The sequence below is a fragment of the Rutilus rutilus genome (assembly GCF_951802725.1).
Source record: "Rutilus rutilus genome assembly, chromosome: 2".
Taxonomy (NCBI): Eukaryota; Metazoa; Chordata; class Actinopteri; order Cypriniformes; family Leuciscidae; genus Rutilus; species Rutilus rutilus.
Window position 1 is genome coordinate 54,561,206 of NC_140210.1, and position 21,598 is coordinate 54,582,803.

A 21,598-nucleotide genomic window follows, 5' to 3' on the forward strand; every position below is an offset into this window, starting at 1 on the left:
TGTTTTATCGGCACCTTGCCATATAATGAACAAGGTGCAACAAACCACCATTGTTGTATAGATTTAAAGGAAGATTTCTTCTTCTTAAATACCTTCCAGAATTTTTTTTAACGATTCAGTAAATAATTGATCATTTTAAAGACTCGTATGAAAATGCATTTACATCTTTTTCGTCACTACCTTCAACTGTTCCATTTTATTTTCCTTCCTCTCCCTCAGTATTTTTGTTTGGACAAATCCAAATTAAATGCCTTTTATTACCACATCCAAAGCATCTGACTTTTCCAGTAGTGATGAAAATAGCATAGCTAAAATCGTCAATTCGAAAATTCAGTGTCAGATCTGGACCGCGTCGTCCGGAATAATCATGTACACAAAGCCCCTAAAGAAGCAATATGTTTCAATAAAGGCGACTCGCTACTAAATGGAATCTTGTTTATTTTGACACCAACTTTCCATAGCGTGTCAAAGCTTGCGTTAAAAATCCATCACTAACAAAAGGTGGTACATTAGATAGAATAACCTATTTTCACTGGTAAGGAGAGTGGGAGAACTGAAATAAATTCGCCATCAATAACAATTCCCCGCTCTACTAACTCATTCGCCTTGTCTACACTATCCAGAAAAAACACTGTTGCATTGTTCATTCTAGAAGCGGACAAAACACTAGCGTGTCCCACCACTTCCCCAACGACCAAACGACGTTCCTCAACGCTCACCGCAGACGCCACCTTAATCTCATGGCGTCTCGTGAGTGAACTCAAACCCTGTGTTTCCTCGGCCGACATGCCTCCAAATAACGGATCGCACACGGCCCTCAAACTAAACTAACACAAACTATTAACAAACCGGACAACAACAAAATCAACACAAAGATAAGCAGTGTGGAAGATTTTTCCCTAAACCTAACTATCTGGGTCTCGTCTACAAATCGACGTCCCAGTTCAATAATAGTCACCTAACTAACTTGTTCCCCTAAACTAGCTTACTTCCTGCGCAGGAATGATCGACAAACAGACTTCAGCAAATGTCCTTTAAATGCTTTAATCACGGCCAGGAGATCTTCCCGAGCAGTTCTCAGGGAATCTCTCCCAAGAAGCAAGGCTGGAGGATCTCAGACACATTCCATTGAGAATCCCACCAGAAAACATGTTTGATACAACAGTTTTTATAGAATCAAGACAACAAATAAGATTATAGTGACTAACATGTCCCCTTCAATATGATTGGTTCAATTGGTTCAAAAGCCCCAAACTTTTCCCTCTGTCACTGGTACAAGCAAACTCTATTTTTGTGATTACTCTTTACAAGGAACTAGTAATCTAGTTTCACACACACACACTCTGAGTGAGAGAGAGAGAGAGAGAGAGAGAGAGAGAGAGAGAGAGAGAGAGAGAGAGAGAGAGAGAGAGAGAGAGAGAGAGAGAGAGAGAGAGAGAGAGAGAGAGAGAGAGAGAGAGAGAGAGGGAGGGAGGAGAGAGAGGAGGGGAGGGGAGGGAGGGGAGGGAGGGGAGGGAGGGGAGGGAGGGGAGGGAGAGAGAGAGAGAGAGAGAGAGAGAGAGAGAGAGAGAGAGAGAGAGAGAGAGAGAGCAGCTCTTCATAACACAGGCCACCAGCGGCTCACAGATAAAGCAGAAAATGATCCAGATCTGTGATCATAAACTTCTCATATTTCTCCTGCTCATCATGTCAGGTAAGAGTTTATTCTGTGTTTCTGGGTCTTTCTAAAACAGCACCTGTTCTCAATCAGGTCCATGTTCGCTCTGAGCTGAGTTTCTCTCTCTTATGTTTTTAGTCTTGGCGTGTGAGACGACGGAGATCTTGACTTTCACTGGTTATGAAGGAGGAAAAGTTGAAATACGCTGTCCCTATGAGTCTGGATATGAAGGGCAGAATAAGTATCTTTGCAGAGGAGAGTGTGAAGTAAGCCTAGTGAAAGATCAATTGAAAGACATTCCTGTTGAATCTGGATCTCCAGCTAAAGACAGAAGATTCTCTCTGACCGATGACAGAACGACCCGCATCTTCACCGTCACCATCACTGATCTGAGAACAGAGGATAAAGGCAAATACTGGTGTTCTGTGAGGACAGGACCGGGAAAACTTGATAAATACACAGAGATTAACCTGGAAATTAAACCTGGTAAGTCAGAATATTCTGCATGAGTGAAGTGGACAGTGCACACAGATATGGTGTAAAACACATATAATCATAACTAATATATCAGTAACATCAGAGAGGTCTGTGTGTGTCTGAGAGAGCGCTGTATCACGTGTTGTAAAGATGTAAATAGGCGAGAGAACAGAAACCACAGTATTCTTTGTAGATGATGATGAGCGAGTGTGTTCACACCACAGACACTGACCCGCATCACTTCCTCACACACAACACTGTCTCAGTTATGGAGAAATCGCTCATTCAAAACACAAAGTACATTATCTGTACACAAAAGTTCAGGTCTTTCTGTAGTAAAATACATTTTCATTTTATATTTATTCCATTATCAGTCTTTGTTAACAGAGAAGCCGTTCACACCAAAACACAGCTGACATGATTTACATTAGACTAAACATCCCATACTGTCACTATAACAGAGACTCAAGGATGCAGTGTAGAATTAATGAAAATTTGGGACACTTACATCTCTCATTTATGCCCTGATTTAGTGTCTGTCGTGTCTCGTGTGACTGGAGAACATCTGAACATCACCTGCCATTATAACAGTGATTTGAAGAACAAGATCAAGTTCATGTGCAAAGGAAGCGACCCGTCGCTCTGTGAGACATCGGGTATCAAAGTTTCATCAGCAACAAACAGTAACGGCAGAATCTCTCTGAGGGATGATGAATCTGCAGGAGTTTTTACTGTGACCATCACTGATCTGACACTAGAGGATTCTGGGATATACTGGTGTGGAGCTGGAGAGACGGGACAAAAGAAAAAGAACAAGTGGATTTCAGTGACACATCTGAACATTAGTAACGGTAAGATGCAGCCATTTGATATTAGTTAACTAAAAATCATTTGTTCATTGTTTGCAGTCTAGAAGACTGTATTTAACAAGTGTTGCTGGTCACACATACAGCGCTATATTTGCACCACACTCTTGACATCAGTGAAGCGCTAATAAAAGCTGTGTAACAACATACAAAACATAGCTGACATGATTTACATTGATTATTATGGAGAAATCGCTCATTCAAAACACAAAGTATACATTATCTCCCAGTGGGCATTTGATGTCAATTTAACATCAATATGACATCACATTGATGTCAAAATTACGTCAAGAAATTGGTCAAAAATGAAAGTCATATTGACGTCAAAGTGTTGATGTCAATTTGATGTCAAGATTTTGACCTCTGCTGATGTCATTTTGCCAAACAAAAAGGTGAAACGCATGGCCATACACTTATTACCAGCTTCACTTAAACTAACCAGATTTACTTTATATAATTTCCAGTTTAATGAAATCATATTTTGTATTTTAAAGTCACCATGATGGTGGTTAGCGTTTGCTTTAGTTGTGCTCTTGACCCTTTTCTCTTTAATATAAAATGTCTCGTGCTTTTTAAACACACAGTTATAGCAGCCAATGTGTTGTAGCTAAAAAAGCCATGAGATCAGGAGATGTTGGCTGTTTATTGATGATGATGACGATGATATCATCATGTAAATGCCTAAATTTCTCATCTTATTCGGTGTCTAATGCTTTGATTATACAGGACTTGTGTTTTTTTTAAGGTGTTTTGTTCATAACAGAAGTCAATTTGATTCTACAGCATATCTAGCAGTGTTGTTTATCAAATAATATACTTGGTTTTTAAAAACTATTTAGTGCACAAAAACCTTTCATCTATGGCATTACTTAGACACAGACATCAAGAAACAGCATTTGAATCTCAACAATGGTGACAAAAGATACAACAAATCCTGATGCATAATTTATTAATTATCATTATTATTTATCATTGCATGAAGCATTTCATTGATTGTCACCATTGTTGAGAGTCATACACTGATTCTTGATAGCTAAGTAATGTCAAGGAAAAAGTTTAAAGCACTAAATGTTTTTAAAATCTTTTATATTATTTGATAAACAACATTGCTCTCATGCTGTAAAATAAAATGACCTATATTATAATACAACATAAAAACCAGAAGTCCTATATAATCAAAGCATTAGACACTGATTAAGGCAATTACATGATGATATCATCGTCGTCATCAATAAACAGCCAACATCTTCAGAGGGCTGTTCCATAAAAGCCGCTTAGAAAAGCGGGGATTAAACTCCAAAACCGGACTTGAATGAGCCTAACAAATAAATTGGGGCTAAAGTGGTTCCATAAAAGGTAATTGAAGTTCACGCAATCTCAGTAATTTGATCCAGGTTTATCTAGTCTAGATAATTGCGTGTGCACGCGTTTCTGAAGCAGCCCTAGAGGTCGATCGTGGATCAAATCGATCCACCATCAAACAGCGTATAGTTTGTGCTGTTTTATGCGTTTGTGACATGTTTTTTTCCCCCTCAGTGCAAAACTTACATTTTACAGTTATATTCTCCATCTGTAAATGTTAGAAAGTCATGCAAATGTATCCATTTTGCTGCTAATCTTCATATTGAACAAGCGCTGCTGTGCGCCAAATAGGAGCGCAATAATTCTGACTAAAATATACATTTTGCTTGGAAAATTAATACGCGATATTTTATAACACTAGAAATATCTTCTAATTGTAATAATTTCTCTTTAGGATGTTGGATAAGGTGCAGTGAACTTCTAGCGAACAGAAGTACTTCAGTGAACAGAAGTAGCCTAATTCAGGGAAGTTTATTTTAAGAAACTAAATATACACTGCTCAAAAAAATAAAGGGAACACTTAAACAACACAATGTAACTCCAAGTCAATCGCACTTCTGTGAAATCAAACTGTCCACTTAGGAAGCAACACTGATTGACAATCAATTTCACATGCTGTTGTGCAAATGGAATAGACAATAGGTGGAAGTTATAGGCAATTAGCAAGACACCCCCAATAAAGGAGTGGTTCTGCAGGTGGTGACCACAGACCACTTCTCAGTTCTATGCTTTCTGGCTGATGTTTTGGTCACTTTTGAATGCTGGCGGTGCTTTCACTCTAGTGGTAGCATGAGACGGAGTCTACAACCCACACAAGTGGCTCAGGTAGTGCAGCTCATCCAGAATGGCACATCAATGCGAGCTGTGGCAAGAAGGTTTGCTGTGTCTGTCAGGATAGTGTCCAGAGCATGGAGGCGCTACCAGGAGACAGGCCAGTACATCAGGAGACGTGGAGGAGGCCGTAGGAGGGCAACAACCCAGCAGCAGGACCGCTACTTCCGCCTTTGTGCAAGGAGGAGCAGGAGGAACACTGCCAGAGCCCTGCAAAATGACCTCCAGCAGGCCACAAATGTGCATGTGTCTGCTTAAACGGTCAGAAACAGACTCCATGAGGGTGGTATGAGGGCCTGACGTTCACAGGTGGGGGTTGTGCTTACAGCCCAACACCGTGCAGGACGCTTGGCATTTGCCATAGAACACCAAGATTGGCAAATTCGCCACTGGCGCCCTGTGCTCTTCACAGATGTTGCAGGCAGCAGAACGTTCTCCACGGCGTCTCCAGACTCTGTCACGTCTGTCACATGTGCTCAGTGTGAACCTGCTTTCATCTGTGAAGTTGCCAATCTTGGTGTACAAAACGTGTATTTTAAACACAGTACTGTCAGTACTTACTCTATTTTGCAACAAAATAATAGTTCCAACGAAAGAGAAAAGCAGAACTACAGCACAAACCGGTGTTTCGTAAACAATTCTGCAGCTTTGAAAAGAATTGTGAGTCTATCATTTAATGATTCATTTATAAATACAGCTAGTTGCTTTGTTACTGAATGTAAGAATGACTCAATGACTCGCTCATTGAGAAGACAGTGACTTACTGGTTTTAGTGTAATATAAGTTAAAGTATCACTTCGGTTTTACCGTCATTGCATATTGCTCTATTGAACATTTTTCATTGAAAACATTTTTTATTTCATAAAGTTATGCATAAAGTAAAAAAAAAAAAAAAGCACTGGGAAATAAATGTATGGGGCAAATATTGTCCCTTAATGGAAAAGGTATGACTCAAGTCTAAGTGGAAGAGAGGGGGTACGCAGGAGGAAATCACTGAAATCTTGCTGAAATTGCTGCTTAGTAAAATTGTTATTTTTTAGGGGTCAAAATAATACTTAATAGTTAAGTTTTGCAGTTTATTATATTATTGTCTTCATGCTGATTTCTGTCATTGCAGGTATAAATATAACGCCGCTGGAAGGACACAACGTAAGTTGAGTTTCTGAAATTGAAGTTGTAGAGACTCACAGCTCCTATCAATAATAGTCCAAACTGAAGCAGTGCAATAACATGTGCATTTTAGATATGTGTGTAATCTGAAATATGAATGTGCTTTTCTAATAATTGCTGATGGTTTATGGGGCATTCAGTAATCAACAACATAAATCTATGTCAGAATTAAGGATCTTAATGAGTTCAGTGATCAAGTTCAAACAATGACTGATATAATATAACCAACACTATCAGTTTTTTTCTCTTTGTTAATCTGTTAGTTATAACTCAGATACAACAGCCAAACAAAGTCTAAAGTAAACATATAAGGGTCAAGAGCCCAACTAAAGCAAACACTGATCACCATAACGGTAACTTACAATTTGTGATTTTCTCCTTCAGTGATTCTGCTTGTTAACATCAGGTGTCTTCAATAATGATCAATCATCACTCAATTAATCACTTAATTATCTCATTACCTTTAACACTCTTGAGTGTTAATTTAACACGGGAGTTTTGTTTTGGTTGAATGTAAAAATATAACTTTTAGGATAATTGAGCTTAATTAACTTCATTGTTTTGGACAAAATTAAGACTCTTAAAGGGATAGTTCACCCAAAAATGAAAATTCTGTCATCATTTACTCACCCTCAAGTTACTTTGTTCTGCTGAACACAAAGGAAGATATTTGGAAGAATGTTTGTAATCAACAGATCTCGGTCCCCATTGACTTCCATAGTAGGAAAAAAATATACTATGGTAGTCAATGGGGACCGAGATCTGTTTGGTTACAAACATTCTTCCAAATATCTTCCCTTTGCGTTCAGCAGAACAAAGAAACTCATACAGGTTTGGAACAACTTGTGGGTGAGTAAATGATGACAGAATTTTCATTTTTGGGTGAACTATCCCTTTAACCTTATTCAACTAAATGGCATTGGATTAACCTTATGTAATTAACTTAAGTTAACTGAAATAAATAATGTTACATAAATCCAACGTAACCTTGTTATGTGGGACCTGTTGACATAAAAAAGTTAATTAAAGCCAACATAGCATTTTTTAGAGTGTACAAAAGCCAATTGAAAGAATGAGTTTGTGGACTCGCTAATTAATTAACACTATAAATTACTACAAATTCCCTTGTTATTTGAGGAGTAACATAAAGCTTACATAATACAATTCTGGAAATATGTATCTTTCCGTCACTCATTTATTTGCCAAACCAGGGTTTTGGGTAAGCGGGTCCACAATAGCTTTGAAGCCTATACTCTCTGTCATCATCATTGTTTTGCATTCTCATTGTTTGCTGGCAATATGGGGGATTTAATGTGCAGAGAAAGCTGTCCACGAAGCTGTCCATTTCAACCATACATTCTCATTCATCTTAAACTTGTATTCCAGTATTTCTGTGACAAAAGTTTGTTGGATACAAACACTGTCCACTGTAGCAAGCAAAATACAGAAAAGCACCTTTAGAAAAGTATTTTCATTTTCATTTCCACCAGTAGGTGGCGACAAATGTTAAAAAAATATATACGTCATTGAATCATTTGTTAAAGAAATTTGTTAAAAAACAGTCTGTGTCTCATTTCAGAGGCACTCAGCATACCCGGTTAGAGTCATCGTCAAATTCTGTCTTCTCAATTTTGATTTCAGAGTCAGACTGAAAAGCTTCAAAATCTTCTAGAGCAGATCGAGACCAATACAGATCAAGAGCTTCCTTTGACTGTAAGTCTTCAAGATAATTTTTTATATATATATATATAAAATAATCAAATCAAATGTAATTGTCTGTTACATGATTGACATCGCAGGTCTGATTAATTGGCTTTCTTAATATTTACATTTACAGTATTTATTTATTTTTTTCTGATCAATAAATTAGAATGTGACCAATATTTTGAATATGGTCCTCAACGCTTCAGGAGAGATTTCAGAGTCTTCATCATCAGTCAGCCGAGCTGAACTAGCCTCCAACGGAAACCGTGTGTTAAAAGCCAACGAGAAACTCATCTCTACATTGGTGAAGCCGACAGACACACATGACAGAGTCAATTTTACTCTTGCTGCTGTTGGTGAGTGGAGAAACTGTTATTATTGATGATGAAACTGAGCTTATATATGATATCAGGGAGTTTATATAGTCTAGACTCTAGAGTCTCAAACCTGTCCTGGAGGACCACCAACACTGCATGTTTTCTTTGTCTCCCTAATCAAACACACCTGATTCAACTCATCAGCTCATTAACCCATGTGATAATGAGCTGATGAGTTGAATCAGGTGTGTTTGATTAGGGAGACAAAGAAAACGTGCAGTGTTGGTGGTCCTCCAGGACAGGTTTGGAAACCACTGGTCTAGAGCAGTGGTTCCCAATTCCAGTCCTCGTGACCCACTGCTCTGCACATTTTGTATGTCTCCCTTATTTGACACACCTGAACCAGATCATCAGCTCATTAGGAGAGACTCCATGAACTGAACTGAGTGTGTCAGATAAGAGAGACATACAAAATGTGCAGAGCAGTGGGTCACGAGGACTGGAATTGGGAACCACTGGTCTAGAGCAGGGGTTCTCAACTCTGGACTAGGGCTGGGCGATATATATCGTGAGATTGTTATGCGCATCTCGTCAGTAAAGCCGGTTCCTTGATTAGTAGTAAATCGCCATCACCTGCTTTCAGATGGAGCGGCATTTAGGGCTGAGGAGATAATTAAGTGATTAATTTAGTGATGATTGAGCATTATTGAAGACACCTGATGTTAACAAGCAGAATCACTGAAGGAGAAAATCTCAAATTGTAAGCCACCGTTATGGTGATGGGTGTTTGCATTAGTTGGGCTCTTGACCATTATATTATTAACTTTAGATTTTGTTTGGCTGCTTTATCTGAGTTATAACTGCCAGATGAACAAAGAAAAAAAGTGATCTGATGGTGTTGGTTATATTATGACAATCATCATTTGAACTTTATGTTTTTCATTTATGTTGTTGGTTACAGCATAACTGTGATTCTGCATAAATATCCAGAATTTTAGATATAATATAAAGGATTTCTTAAACGTTGTTTTAAAAAAAAAAAAACAATGGTGATGAGCAGAATATTCAATTAGGAAAAGTAAATTAAATAGACAATTCAGATCATAATTTATTCATACCGCAATGCATGATGGGAGCCATTAATGAGTTGTGATTGGTGGCAGCCACTGCAACATGCTTTATTATTGTCACCATTGTTGAGATTCACAGGCTGATTATTGATGTCTGTGTTTCTAAATAAATTCATTGGAAAGTGTTTTGATCAGAACAATGTTTATTATATATTTTGAATTATAAGTACTGATAATCATATGCTGAAGAATCACTAAACTGCAGCTAACAAGTTAAACCAAACTATGTCAATAAGTTTCCTTTTTCAGATCACAGCATGATTATGTCAAAACCATAACCAACACTATAAGATACCATTTTACTTTGTTCATTTAACTGTTATAAATCAATAACAGCAGACAAACAACAGTAAATATTAAAGTAAGCATATAATGGTCTAGAACCCAACTAAAGCAAACACCCATCACCTTAATGGTAACTTACAATTTGTGATTTTCTCCTTCAGTGATTCTGCTTGTTAACATCAGGTGTCTTCAATAATGCTCAATCATCACTAAATTAATCACTTAATTATCTCATTAACTTTAACACTCTTGAGTGTTAATTTAACACTGGAGTTTTTGCTGTGTAGTAAATGCCGCTCCATCTGAAAGCAGGTGAAGGCGATTTACTACTAATCAAGGAACCGGCTTTACTGACGAGATGCGCATAACAAAATTGTGCGATATATCGCCCAGCCCTACTCTGGACCACGAGATCCACTTTCCTGTGCTGCGTTCCAGTCCAAAACTGTCATGCCCTTCACTCACAAACTTCCCTCCGTCTCGTTCACTCGGATGTACGTCATTGCGAGTGCCCACTACTGGCGGAAACTGCAATGGGCTGAACTGGAACGTCCTAAGCCCTTGATCACTTGGAATCAGCTGTGGAGTTGATTTATTATTTACATTTTTTTTTTCCTTTAAGAATTTGTTTAATGCAGCATCCAAATGTTTATGTGTGTTTGGGTTGTTTTAAACAAAAAATATATATAATTAATATATCATAGAGTTGTCTGTTGTGGTGGTGATTAGATGAGATATGTGGTGACGTCACAATCGTACTGCATTGTGGGACATATAGGTGCCTGAAGTGTACATTTGAAGCAGACTCGCTCCCTCGGTCAAAATCGAGGGAACGAGGGTCTGTCCATATAAACTTCCCTCGTCCACTTCACGAAGTGGAACGCACTTCAAAATGGCGGCAGGGATTCCCCCAAGGGGAAGTGCTTAGGGAAGTTCACAAGTGCGTGTCTAAAAGTGGACTGGAACGCAGCACTGGAGTTTAGCTCCAACCCTAATCAAACACACCTGAACAAGCTAATCAATGTCTTCATGATTACTACAGTGTAGGGCTGGGCGATATATCGCATGATTTTGTTATGCGCATCTCATCAGTAAAGCCGGTTCCTTGATTAGTAGTAAATCGCCATCACCTGCTTTCAGATGGAGCGGCATTTACTACAAAGAGCCGTAGTTAACTGACAAGCTGAGCCATATCGCATTAATATCGCGGACGTATCGCCAGCAAAAACTCCAGTGTTAAATTAACACTCCTGGGAGTGTATGAGTCCACACTCAAGAGTGGAAGTTAATGAGATAATTAAGTGATTAATTTAGTGATGATTGAGCATTATTGAAGACACCTGATGTTAACAAGCAGAATCACTAAAGGAGAAAATCACAAATTGTACGCCACCGTTATGGCGATGGGTGTTTGCTTTAGTTGGGCTCTCGACCCTTATATATTTACTTAAAATTTTACTGTTGTTTGTCTGCTGTTATTGATGTGTAACAGTTAAATGAACAAAGTAAAGTGTGATCTGATAGTGTTGGTTATGTTTTGACATAATCATGCTGTGATCTGAAAAATGAAACTTACTGAGATAGTTTGATTTAATTTGTTAGCAACAGTTTTGAGATTCTACAGCATATGATTATCAGTACTTTACTTATAATCTAAAATATTTAATAATATTGTTCTGATCAAAACACTTTCATTTTAATTTATTTAGAAACACAGATATCAATAATCAGCCTGTGAATCTCAACAATGGTGACAATAATAAAGCATGTTGCAGTGGGTGCTACCAGTCACAACTCATTAATGGCTCCCATCATGCATTGCAGTATGAATAAATTATGATCTGAATTGTCTATGTAATTTCCTTTTCCTAATTGAATATTCTGCTCCTCACCATTGTTGAGATGCATAGACTGAATCTTGACATCTGTGTGTGCCTAAAAGAAAGTTTTTTTTTTTAAACAACTTTTAAGAAATCCTTTATATTATATCTAAAATTCTGATATTTATGCAGAATCACAGTTATGCTGTAACCAACAATATAAATCAAAAACATACAGTTCAAATGATGATTGTCATAATATAACCAATACCATCTGGGGCCGTATTCACAAAGAATTTTAAGGCTAAAAGTAGCTCCTAACTGGCGAATTTAGGAGCAACTCCTAAAAATAATGGGCGTGTCTCTCGTAACTCTAGGACTCCTAATTTTTTTGACTAAGAGTAATTCACGAAGCATTTTAGCCCTAAAAGTAGCACCTAAGCCTGGGACAGCTTAAAAGAAGTCGAGAGGACTCCTAACTCACTAAGACCTATTCACAAACCGCTTTTTGTGGCATTTCACGTTGCGATGTTTTGAAATGCGTAGCCTATAGCCTACGGCGGCTACAGGAGCTTCCAATCACGAGGGAACAATTTTGCATTCTAGGCATAACTAGGGATGCAATAACGCCACCAACAACAACCAAAACTATAGGCTACTCATTCATTGCATGTAAACTAATTGTAACGTTTGATTGTGAATCAAATTAAAATTCTCTTTGCAAACGTAGGCAGAGGCGTATAGTGACAGTTAATTCAATAATGTTGCAAAGATATTGCATCAATCCATGTTTCATTGGGCTAGGCTATTTGTTTTTCCTTACTCTTTATTCATTTAGGCTATTTATTCAGTTATTCATCATCTTCCGTCCTTCGCACTACTTGTGTAGCGCACGCATTCTCAGACCTGTCACCTGTCAATCATCATCGTAGGGGAGGGGTTTGGAATCATTCCCGCGTTACAATCATCAGCCAATCAAGGTGGACACTTCAGTCAAGCTCGTGCATGAGTAATGACGTCATCCATAGCAACAAAGACTCACTCTTAGTTTAGGAGTTGTCATTTTTCTTTACTAAGAGTAGGTCTGAAAGGCGTTGTGAATAACTTTTAAGAGAAAACTCCTAGCTAAAATCTTTTAGTGCGATTTAGGAGTACTCCTAGTGGTAAGATAAAATGCTTTGTGAATACGGCCCCAGATCACTTTTTTTTAACCCAACCCAGGGGACATTTGCAACACAACCATGGGACGGTTGCAACATGTTAAAAATACCTTAAATTTACTAATTAATTACTAATTACCTATAGTATTATTTATTTCAATAATATTATGGTAGCCTATTATTTATTTATTTAGTCATATTTATCAAATAACAGTTATTGAGTTGTGTTTGTTTATGTGTAGAACATAGGCCTACATTCAGTGTGCAGGTGTTACAGATGCTATTCAGTCTCTCCATATTTCAGTGCCAGATAACTGCTTATTTTCTAAATCAGAGGTTGAAATCTTCATGGTTGGACCCAGTGTCACCTTAGATAAAATCCCTCGACTTGTCACGACAAATTGTTCTGTGGACATCGATCTCATTGGGATCGCCAAGAACAACAATGAAACAAGTATGTGAGATGTGTTTTAATACAACATTTTTAATGAAATATTTTTAGAAGATATATCACTAAACCACATTTAACTAAAGGTTTTAATGTGTTGAATACAAGTTTCTTCTGTTTCTGTCACACAGGATCAGCTGCTGTGGCTTTCATGAGTTATAACACAATGGAGAATCTACTGAAGCCAGACTTCTTCAACGCATCAAATGACACGAATAACACCATGATGTCCACTGTGATCTCAGTTACTCTTCTCAAAACCACCAACACTAAACTCACCAAACCAGTCAACTTCACCCTCAAACACATCAGCGTGAGAGACTGAAATGTGTTTTTGTCCAACCTGAGAACTGATGAACATCTGAAAACATCTAATATTCAGTGTTATACTATTTTCTGCATGTTCTTTCTTCTTTTTGCAGGTGTTTGAGCCCGGCAGTTCTCTGTCCTGTGTGTACTGGAACATCAGCGAGTGGATTGTAGATGGTTGTTCTGTTTTAGAGACCAACAGCAGCTACACTGTGTGTTCCTGTGATCATCTGTCCACATTCGCTCTCATCATGCAAACCAGCCGCCCATCAGAGGTACGAGAACATTTATAGTGAGCATTGAAGAACAGCACAGATTTGGCACTCATGTACTCTGACATGTTTCCTCAGAGCGACTCAAAGCTGAACGTGTTGAATTTGGTGTGTGTGATCGTGGGGCTGGTGTTCTTCAGTTTAGCCCTGTTGACCTTTGCCCTTTGTCAGTGGAGTCCTGGAGTGAATAATGTGGCTCGAATCAACCTCTGCGTGAGTCTGCTGTTGGCTCACCTTCTGTTCCTGCTCACACAACAGTTCCTGAGACTCATACGCCCTCATCAGGTGAGAATGATGAAGGAGCCCTACAGCTCAGCACAGTCTCACTGAGAATCATCATAACCGTCTCTCATGATCTCCAGGTGTTGTGTGCCGTGATATCAGGTGTGCTGCACTTCCTCTTTCTCTCTGGCTTTGTGTGGATGTTCATTGAAGCTGTGCTGCTCTTCATCTGTGTGAAGAACCTATCACAGATCAGCTCCAAAAGGAGGGGGGTGCTTAGCAGTGGATTCCTGTGTGTGATTGGTTATACGGTTGCTCTGGTTGTGGTGGCTGTGTCTGCTGGGGTGAATCCTAAAGGCTACGGAAGTGAACAGTGAGTTTAGTTTGAGCGACTCAGAGATCAACACCTTCATCCTTCATGTTTGTTCATTTAATTATTTTTCTTCTTCTAAACAGGTGCTGGATTGAAATGGATGAAGGCTTTATCTGGAGTTTTCAGGGACCTGTTTGCGTCATACTAGCAGTAAGCACAGTTCTCATCATGACTTTGTATTAAAAGGAAAAGTGATTAAAGATTAATTACTGTTGTTTCTCTTACTGTGCAGTTAAACATGATTCTCTTCATCTGCATCATCATCAGTCTGACCTCCACCTTGAAAAATCTGAACGCTGAAGTTTCACATATGAAACGAACCAAGTAACAAACAATATGATTTGAACACTCCATGAAATGTGTATATATATTGTTATATGCTGCATATTTCTAGGCACCTTTAACCTTATTTTGATTATTCTCAGGTTAGGGAAAGTCAAATGTGTCCTAAATCATAAGCATCTGAATTTCACAATCCATAGGTCAGAAGACTTCTTCATGGTCTGTTCAGCTCACTTTTGTAGAAATCAAAGACTTTTGGCAGGCGAGAGTAGCAAAAGAGTTTCTTAGTTTCAATTAAATATAGTTTTATTATCTACAGGTTAATTAGTTTACATATAAAGTACTAATATATAAAAAACAACATCAAGAGTAAACCGTTTACAAGCGTTGTAACACCGGAGAGGCCATTAAGAATCAGCGTCTGCCTTCATCTTCTCCTTTCAGCCTTTTATAGACCATCTGATTTCTTGAGGTCATCATCTTTGGAAATCCCCTCATAAATGATCAGTCTCTTACAGACAATTTATCCAATCCTAAGTCTTGAGGTGTCATGAGTTCTGGGAATTCATTTCGGACCTGTCTTTGTAAAGCCTTTCGCCTCTTTGTCTTCCTTCTTCAGACTTTTCTTCTTTGTTGCATTCTGCGCTTCGTCCGCAACACATCTGACGGTAATGCTTGCATTTATCTTCTTTCTTTAGCAAAACTCTTTCTAATACATGTTTTGTTCCTCTCTATGCTTTTTAATTAATGCTTAAAACATTAAGTGTGGTATGTTTTTCTTTATAAACCACTTTCTTAAAAAATATATTTTACAATAACAATTGCAGAGTTTTTCTTCATAAATCACTTTCTTAATAAACAAGTTTCAAGTGTGGTTGATTACAATACAGAAGTGTTCTACAGACAAAATTCATACTTATAACAGGATAATTGCAGATTTTCCACAACAATATAATCAATAAATATATATTAACTCTCCATCTTTCTCTGCAGGAATATGACATTTAAAACACTGGCTCAGTTTGTGGTTCTTGGTTGCTCCTGGATTCTGGGTTTCTGGAAGGAGCTGGAGATCTTCTTCCTGATCTTGAACTCCCAGCAGGGAACCTTCATGTTCCTGGTCTATTGTGTCCTCAATGATCAGGTCAGACATCAGTACAGACACACTGAAAAAAGTGAAACATCAGTGCAATTCATTCAAAGTATATATTTGCATTGGTCCAATGGAAAATTGTGATTTTCAGTTTATACCTTCTGTTTTCACTTTGCCTCAAAGTAAGTGTTACACCCTCTAAAATGATACTTTGGATTAACTTAAAAAAATTGATGTAATTTGTTACAGCTAATTTTTTTAGTTTTTCTCAAATTGTATTTATGATTTAGTTAAAACCATAAATTTTGATTAATGTCAAACCTAAATTTTAATTTTTTCCAACTCAACGTTTTACCTTTACCCAAAGTACACAGCAAAAACTCCAGTGTTAAATTAACACTCAAGAGTGTTAAAGTTAATGAGATAATTAAGTGATTAATTGAGTGATGATTGACCATTATTGAAGACACCTGATGTTAACAAGCAGAATCACTGAAGGAGAAAATCACAAATTGTAAGTTACCATTATGGTGATGTGTGTTTGCTTTAGTTGGGCTCTAGACCATTATATGTTTACTTTAATATTTGTTTGGCTGTTATATCTGAATTAAAACTGCCAGATGAACAAAGAAAAAAAAAAGTGATCTGATGGTGTTGGTTATATTATGACAATCATCATTTGAACTTGATCACTGAACTCATTAAGATCCTTATTTCTGACATAGGTTTATGTTGTTTATTACAGAATAACTGTGATTCTGCATAAATACCCAGAATTGTTGATATAATATAAAGGATTTCTTAAAAGTTGTTTTGGGAAAAAAAAAAATCTTTCTTTTAGGCACACGCAGACGTCAAGTTTCAGTCTATGCATCTCAACAATGGTGACAAGCAAAATATTCAATTAGGAAAAGGAAATTACATAGACAATTCAGATCATAATTTATTCATACCGCAATGCATGATGGGAGCCATTAATGAGTTGTGATTGGTGGCAGCCGCTGCAACATGCTTTATTATTGTCACCATTGTTGAGATTCACAGGCTGATTATTGATGTCTGTGTTTTTAAATAAATTAATTCGAAAGTCTTTTGATTAGAAAAATGTTTATTAAATATTATGGGTTATATGAAAAATTCTGAAAATCATATGCTGTAGAATTACAGAGCTGATATAATTGACAAGTTAAACCAAACTATCTCAATAAGTTTCATTCTTCAGATCACAGCATGATTATGTCAAAACATAACCAACACCACACTTTTCTTTGTTCATCTGACTGTTATAAATCAATAACAGCAGACAAACAAAATTTAAAGTAAACATATAAGGGTGAAGAGCCCAACTAAAGCAAACACTATTCTCCCTAATGGTAACTTACAATTAGTGATTTTCTCCTTCAGTGATTCTGCTTGTTAACATCAGGTGTCTTCAATAATGCTCAATCATCACTAAATTAATCACTTAATTATCTCATTAACTTTAACACTCTTGAGTGTTAATTTAACACTGGAGTTTTTGCTGTGTACTTTGGGTAAAGGTAAAACTTAAAATTTTGGTTTGACATTAATCAAAATTTATGGTTTTAACTAAATCATAAATACAATTTGAGAAAATCTAAAAAAATTAGCTGTAACAAATTACATCAATTTTTTTAAGTTAATCCAAAGTATCATTTTTTTCAGTGCAGTCTACCAGAAAATCATCTCTCACCTACTTTATATTAAAGGGTTAGTTCCCAAAATTGAAAATTAGCCATGATTTACTCAACCTCAAGTCATCCTAGGTGTATATGACATTCTTCTTTCAGACGAATACAATCAGGGATATATTTAAAAATGTCCTGGCTCTGAGAGAAGCCAGCTTCCATTGAAAATGAATGACTTCCGGTAACTTTAGAAGTTCAAGTCGGCGGCGGTGTGTACATACAGTAATAAAGGCCTTCTGAAGTGAAGCGATGTGTTTGTGTGAGAAAAATATATTGACTAAAACGACTAGCTTCCGGCAGACGGCCGTACACAAGGCGACTTACACCAAAAGAGTAACCAGTGACGCATGTATGATGTAGATGTAGGAGTGGCGTAAGCTTTGACGCCTCTCACGGTTCAAACAAACAGGGCTGGGCAACAAACTCAAGCTCCTCTCATATTTTCTCTCAAAAAATTGTCTTTTTAAACTAATTTGTGACTGGTGTTTTGTTTTGCTCTATCTCCGTGGTCGTCATTACGTTGTGCGTCAGGTCAAGGGTCACTCTTTCACCGAAACGGCCATTCACTGCCATTATAAAGCTTGAAAGAGCCAGGACATTTTTTAATATAACTCTGATTGTATTCGTCTGAAAGAAGAATGTCATATACACCTAGGATGACTTGAGGGTGAGTAAATCATGGGCTAATTTTCATTTTGGGGTGAACTAACCCTTTAACCCTTTAGAACCGGCTGTGTCGTCTTCGACACATACCAGCAAGCTGTATTCATTTGACCGTAACTCTTCAACCGTTTGCACTATCAAAACCATTCAAATTGCCCCTGACAGTAGATAACATACGCTTTTCGGCAATATACGGCTTATTACGTAATTTCATGCTTTCCGTCTGCAAATGACAGCAGCGCAGGAAGGAAGGATTTGAACAGAGAGATACGAAGTGCGGCAGGTTAGAGTGTTTTGGATTGCATAAAATAATTAAAGAAGTGTTAGACAGCAGAAGAAGTGTTAGACAGCAGAAGAGGGGATTGGGATGATTTTTAATGAAACTTGGGAAGCGGATGGCCGTTACTCTTTCACGTATCTAAGCATGTAGTGAGTGTATGTGTGCGTGTGCGTGCCTATGAATGCGTGTATTTGTATGTGTGCGTGTATGAAAAAAAGTGTCCTAAATGAAAACTGTGCCACCCAATGTCACAAAAAAGATTTGTATATATGTATTATAGTTCATTTTTCAACTTTAAAGTGTTAGTTTCTTTCGTTCATGATTTTTTTCAGTTTTTTTCTAAATAAAAATCAGTAAATTTATTCTCGTTTTAAAAAAAATATATTTAAATTCTATTTGCAAACTCACCACACACAATTAATGGTCAATAACTGTAATTTGTTGAAAGCTAATCTTCTTCTGAAAAAGATGACACCTTGCACATTAAGATAGCACATTGTTTTAGAATTGTACAGTCAAAAAAAATCTAAATATGTGAAAAACACCTATTTTAGCTTCAGGTTCTAAAGGGTTAAGTTAATTTTTCATTTCTCATCTTCTAAAATTAAATTCTTGAAAAATAACCTGGACATGTTCTGTGTTTTTGTTTTTTTAACCAGAGTTTAAAACTATTTCTCTTCTCATTCTTGTCCAGGTCAGGCAGCAGTACAGGAAGTTCTTCAGATGTCCATCAAGAAACAGTGAAGACATAAGCATCCATATTCAGCAAAAGAAGTGTCATTCTTATGAAAGTGATTCTGTCATGACCGACTCAGTTACAAATTTCACCAGTTAACCTGCTATATATTTACAGCGGTCAATACACTTATGTGAATCTATACATTTCTTTAAGTGCAACATTTCTTTGGTAGAGGAACTACCATGATTTTTAGAGGCTTGTATACTGGGCTACGCTTTTAATACGCTAAACAAATAATAAGATAAAGCAATTGTTTTTCAGTTTAAAGTGTTTTATTAAAGCTGTGTGATATCTGTAACATTTCAAATCTTATTTTCTTTTAAACAATCTATTCAAAACTCAAAACATATTCATAACTCATAATCTCACAATCCAAAAAGATCGCAATAAAAATCCATCCAGTGGTTTTTTTTTTAGCTTCTTATGTTTTCCCCTGTCTCAAATCAAGCCATCTGACCATGTGATGTCACACGCCCCTCCCACGATTGTTAATTGACAGCAGCGTTTCAACACAGACCCGCCTGAGCGAGCTGTCATCATCGTCCGCCATTGTTGATACGCTGGAGCAGAATGGCGTCTAAGCGATTGTGGTGTTCTGTTCTTGGGTGCAATAAGCCACCAGAGGGCACTCCACACCAGACTATCATGTTTCACTCATAAACTACATTTCCCAGAACTCACTGCCCGGACTCATCATCATTGATTGCATTCACCTGTATCTCATTACCTTGTTAGTTTCAGCCTATTTATTCCATGTTCACTCATTCACTCACTGTGAAGTTTTGCTTGTGTCACACTGCATCTCTGAGCATTTTCCCTGGTTTCCTCTCTCTTGGTTTTTGGATGTCTTGCCTGTTCCATGGATTACTCTCTTGCCTCTGACCCCTGCCTGTTTTGATTTGTTTTGTTTGTTTGTTTGTTTGGACTGCCTACCTGTGTTTTGACCCATTGCCTGTACTTTGGATTACGCCTTTTTGATTGCCCATAATAAAAGCTGAAATTTGGATCTCACCTTCGAGTCTCGGAGGAGTTCATGACACCTATGTGCTACACATAAACAAACAAAACTCAATAACTTAGATTAAAAATTGAATAACTTCAATTAATTAGTGAAATTTAAGGTATTTTTAACATGTTGCAACCGTCCCTGGGTTGGGGTCAGTTGCAACATCTGGCTTCTTCCATTTAAATAAATACTGTGAACGATATGTCATGTAATCATCTTTAAATGGTATGGGTAATTAGCAGACAGATGCAAGTTTAATATATACAAATTTGGTAACTGAGAGAAAAAAGTGTTGCAACTGTCCCCGGTCTCCCCTACATATATGACATACAAATATGAGTGAATGTGTGCAATTTTGAAAAATATATATATATTTTTTAAAAGTTTAAAATCGAAACTGCAACAGACCTGAAACAATTCTTTTTTTTTTCTTCCCAGAAATGAATTTTAATTCCTTTAATAATAATACCAACTATTCACTCCCCTCCCGCGATAATTGAGGTCAATATTGCGATATCAGAACGTGACGTAGTTGCCGCAGGGCAGCCAATAGGCTCGCGAGCCGTCTTGCCTATGTCTGCATGCTGCCGCAAAGCGTTTTACATTATTTCAAAATTAAGGATAATTTTGGCTTCAATATCTCACGGAAAAGACATTTTCCCCTAGCGTAAGATATTACGCAGTACTCGTTCCCTCTTCTAGAGAGAACCGAGGTTACATTAGTAACCGAGTACGTTACACATCTGAATCCATGAGCATTTTCGCTGTTAAAAACATGACACACAGGCAGTGGAACGGGGGGAAAAACGCAAGATCTAGAGACATATATTTTATAAGTTGAACTTATTTTAACTTAAGCTCCACGTTTTTGGAATGCCGTGCCATGAAGTGAGACACGAGCCAGATCGATTATCGATTAAAGATGTCTGTCTTGTGTTTACACTGAAAACCATGGAAAAGCAGCGCGGTGAAATGGAAAAGCACGGTCTGTATGAACAAGAAGACAACTAAGACATGTCAGATCAACTATAACCATAGTGATAGTGACTAAAGTAATATCAAAGATGGCGACGTAAATAAAAATGTAAGGTCTGATCATACTTGACGCGATGCATCCAACAGATCTAGATTCATGTGATGTGTGGCTCCGCCCCATTCTTACTCTGATTGGCTCAGTCGTCTTTCATAGGCATGCATGATAGGAAATGTGTTCAGAGTTGTCTTCACTATAATGCACAGAAGATACAACTTTAGCCTACATCCCACAATGGCAAGAGAATTGAATTGTGAAATCAGGGCTCTCAAGTGTCACTCATTTCGGTCTTTTGTCATGCACTCCCGCCACACATTGTATTTCTCACGCGGAAAAACTATTTCGTGTTATGTGATAAGTGTTTGTGTATAATCCCACATAGCAACATTG

The 21,598-nt window shown here is 37.5% G+C and overlaps 1 protein-coding gene and 1 pseudogene across 2 annotated transcripts in view; one reads left to right on the forward strand and one right to left on the reverse strand.

The window, feature by feature from the left end:
* LOC311279748 (dnaJ homolog subfamily B member 1-like) overlaps window positions 1-21,598 on the reverse strand; it is an 86,477-nt pseudogene that overhangs the window by 8,819 nt on the left and 56,060 nt on the right. The window lies entirely within an intron of this gene.
* On the forward strand, window positions 1,573-20,179 carry LOC311286294 (adhesion G protein-coupled receptor E4-like). The gene is made up of 15 exons (XM_084402429.1): window positions 1,573-1,693; window positions 1,796-2,143; window positions 2,668-2,985; window positions 6,311-6,342; window positions 8,005-8,076; window positions 8,234-8,423; window positions 13,114-13,233; window positions 13,359-13,540; window positions 13,650-13,811; window positions 13,887-14,093; window positions 14,171-14,403; window positions 14,487-14,553; window positions 14,636-14,727; window positions 15,679-15,829; window positions 19,125-20,179. The coding sequence occupies exons 1-15, from the start codon at window positions 1,639-1,641 to the stop codon at window positions 19,263-19,265; spliced, it is 2,370 nt and encodes a 789-aa protein (XP_084258555.1). The 5' UTR covers window positions 1,573-1,638; the 3' UTR covers window positions 19,266-20,179.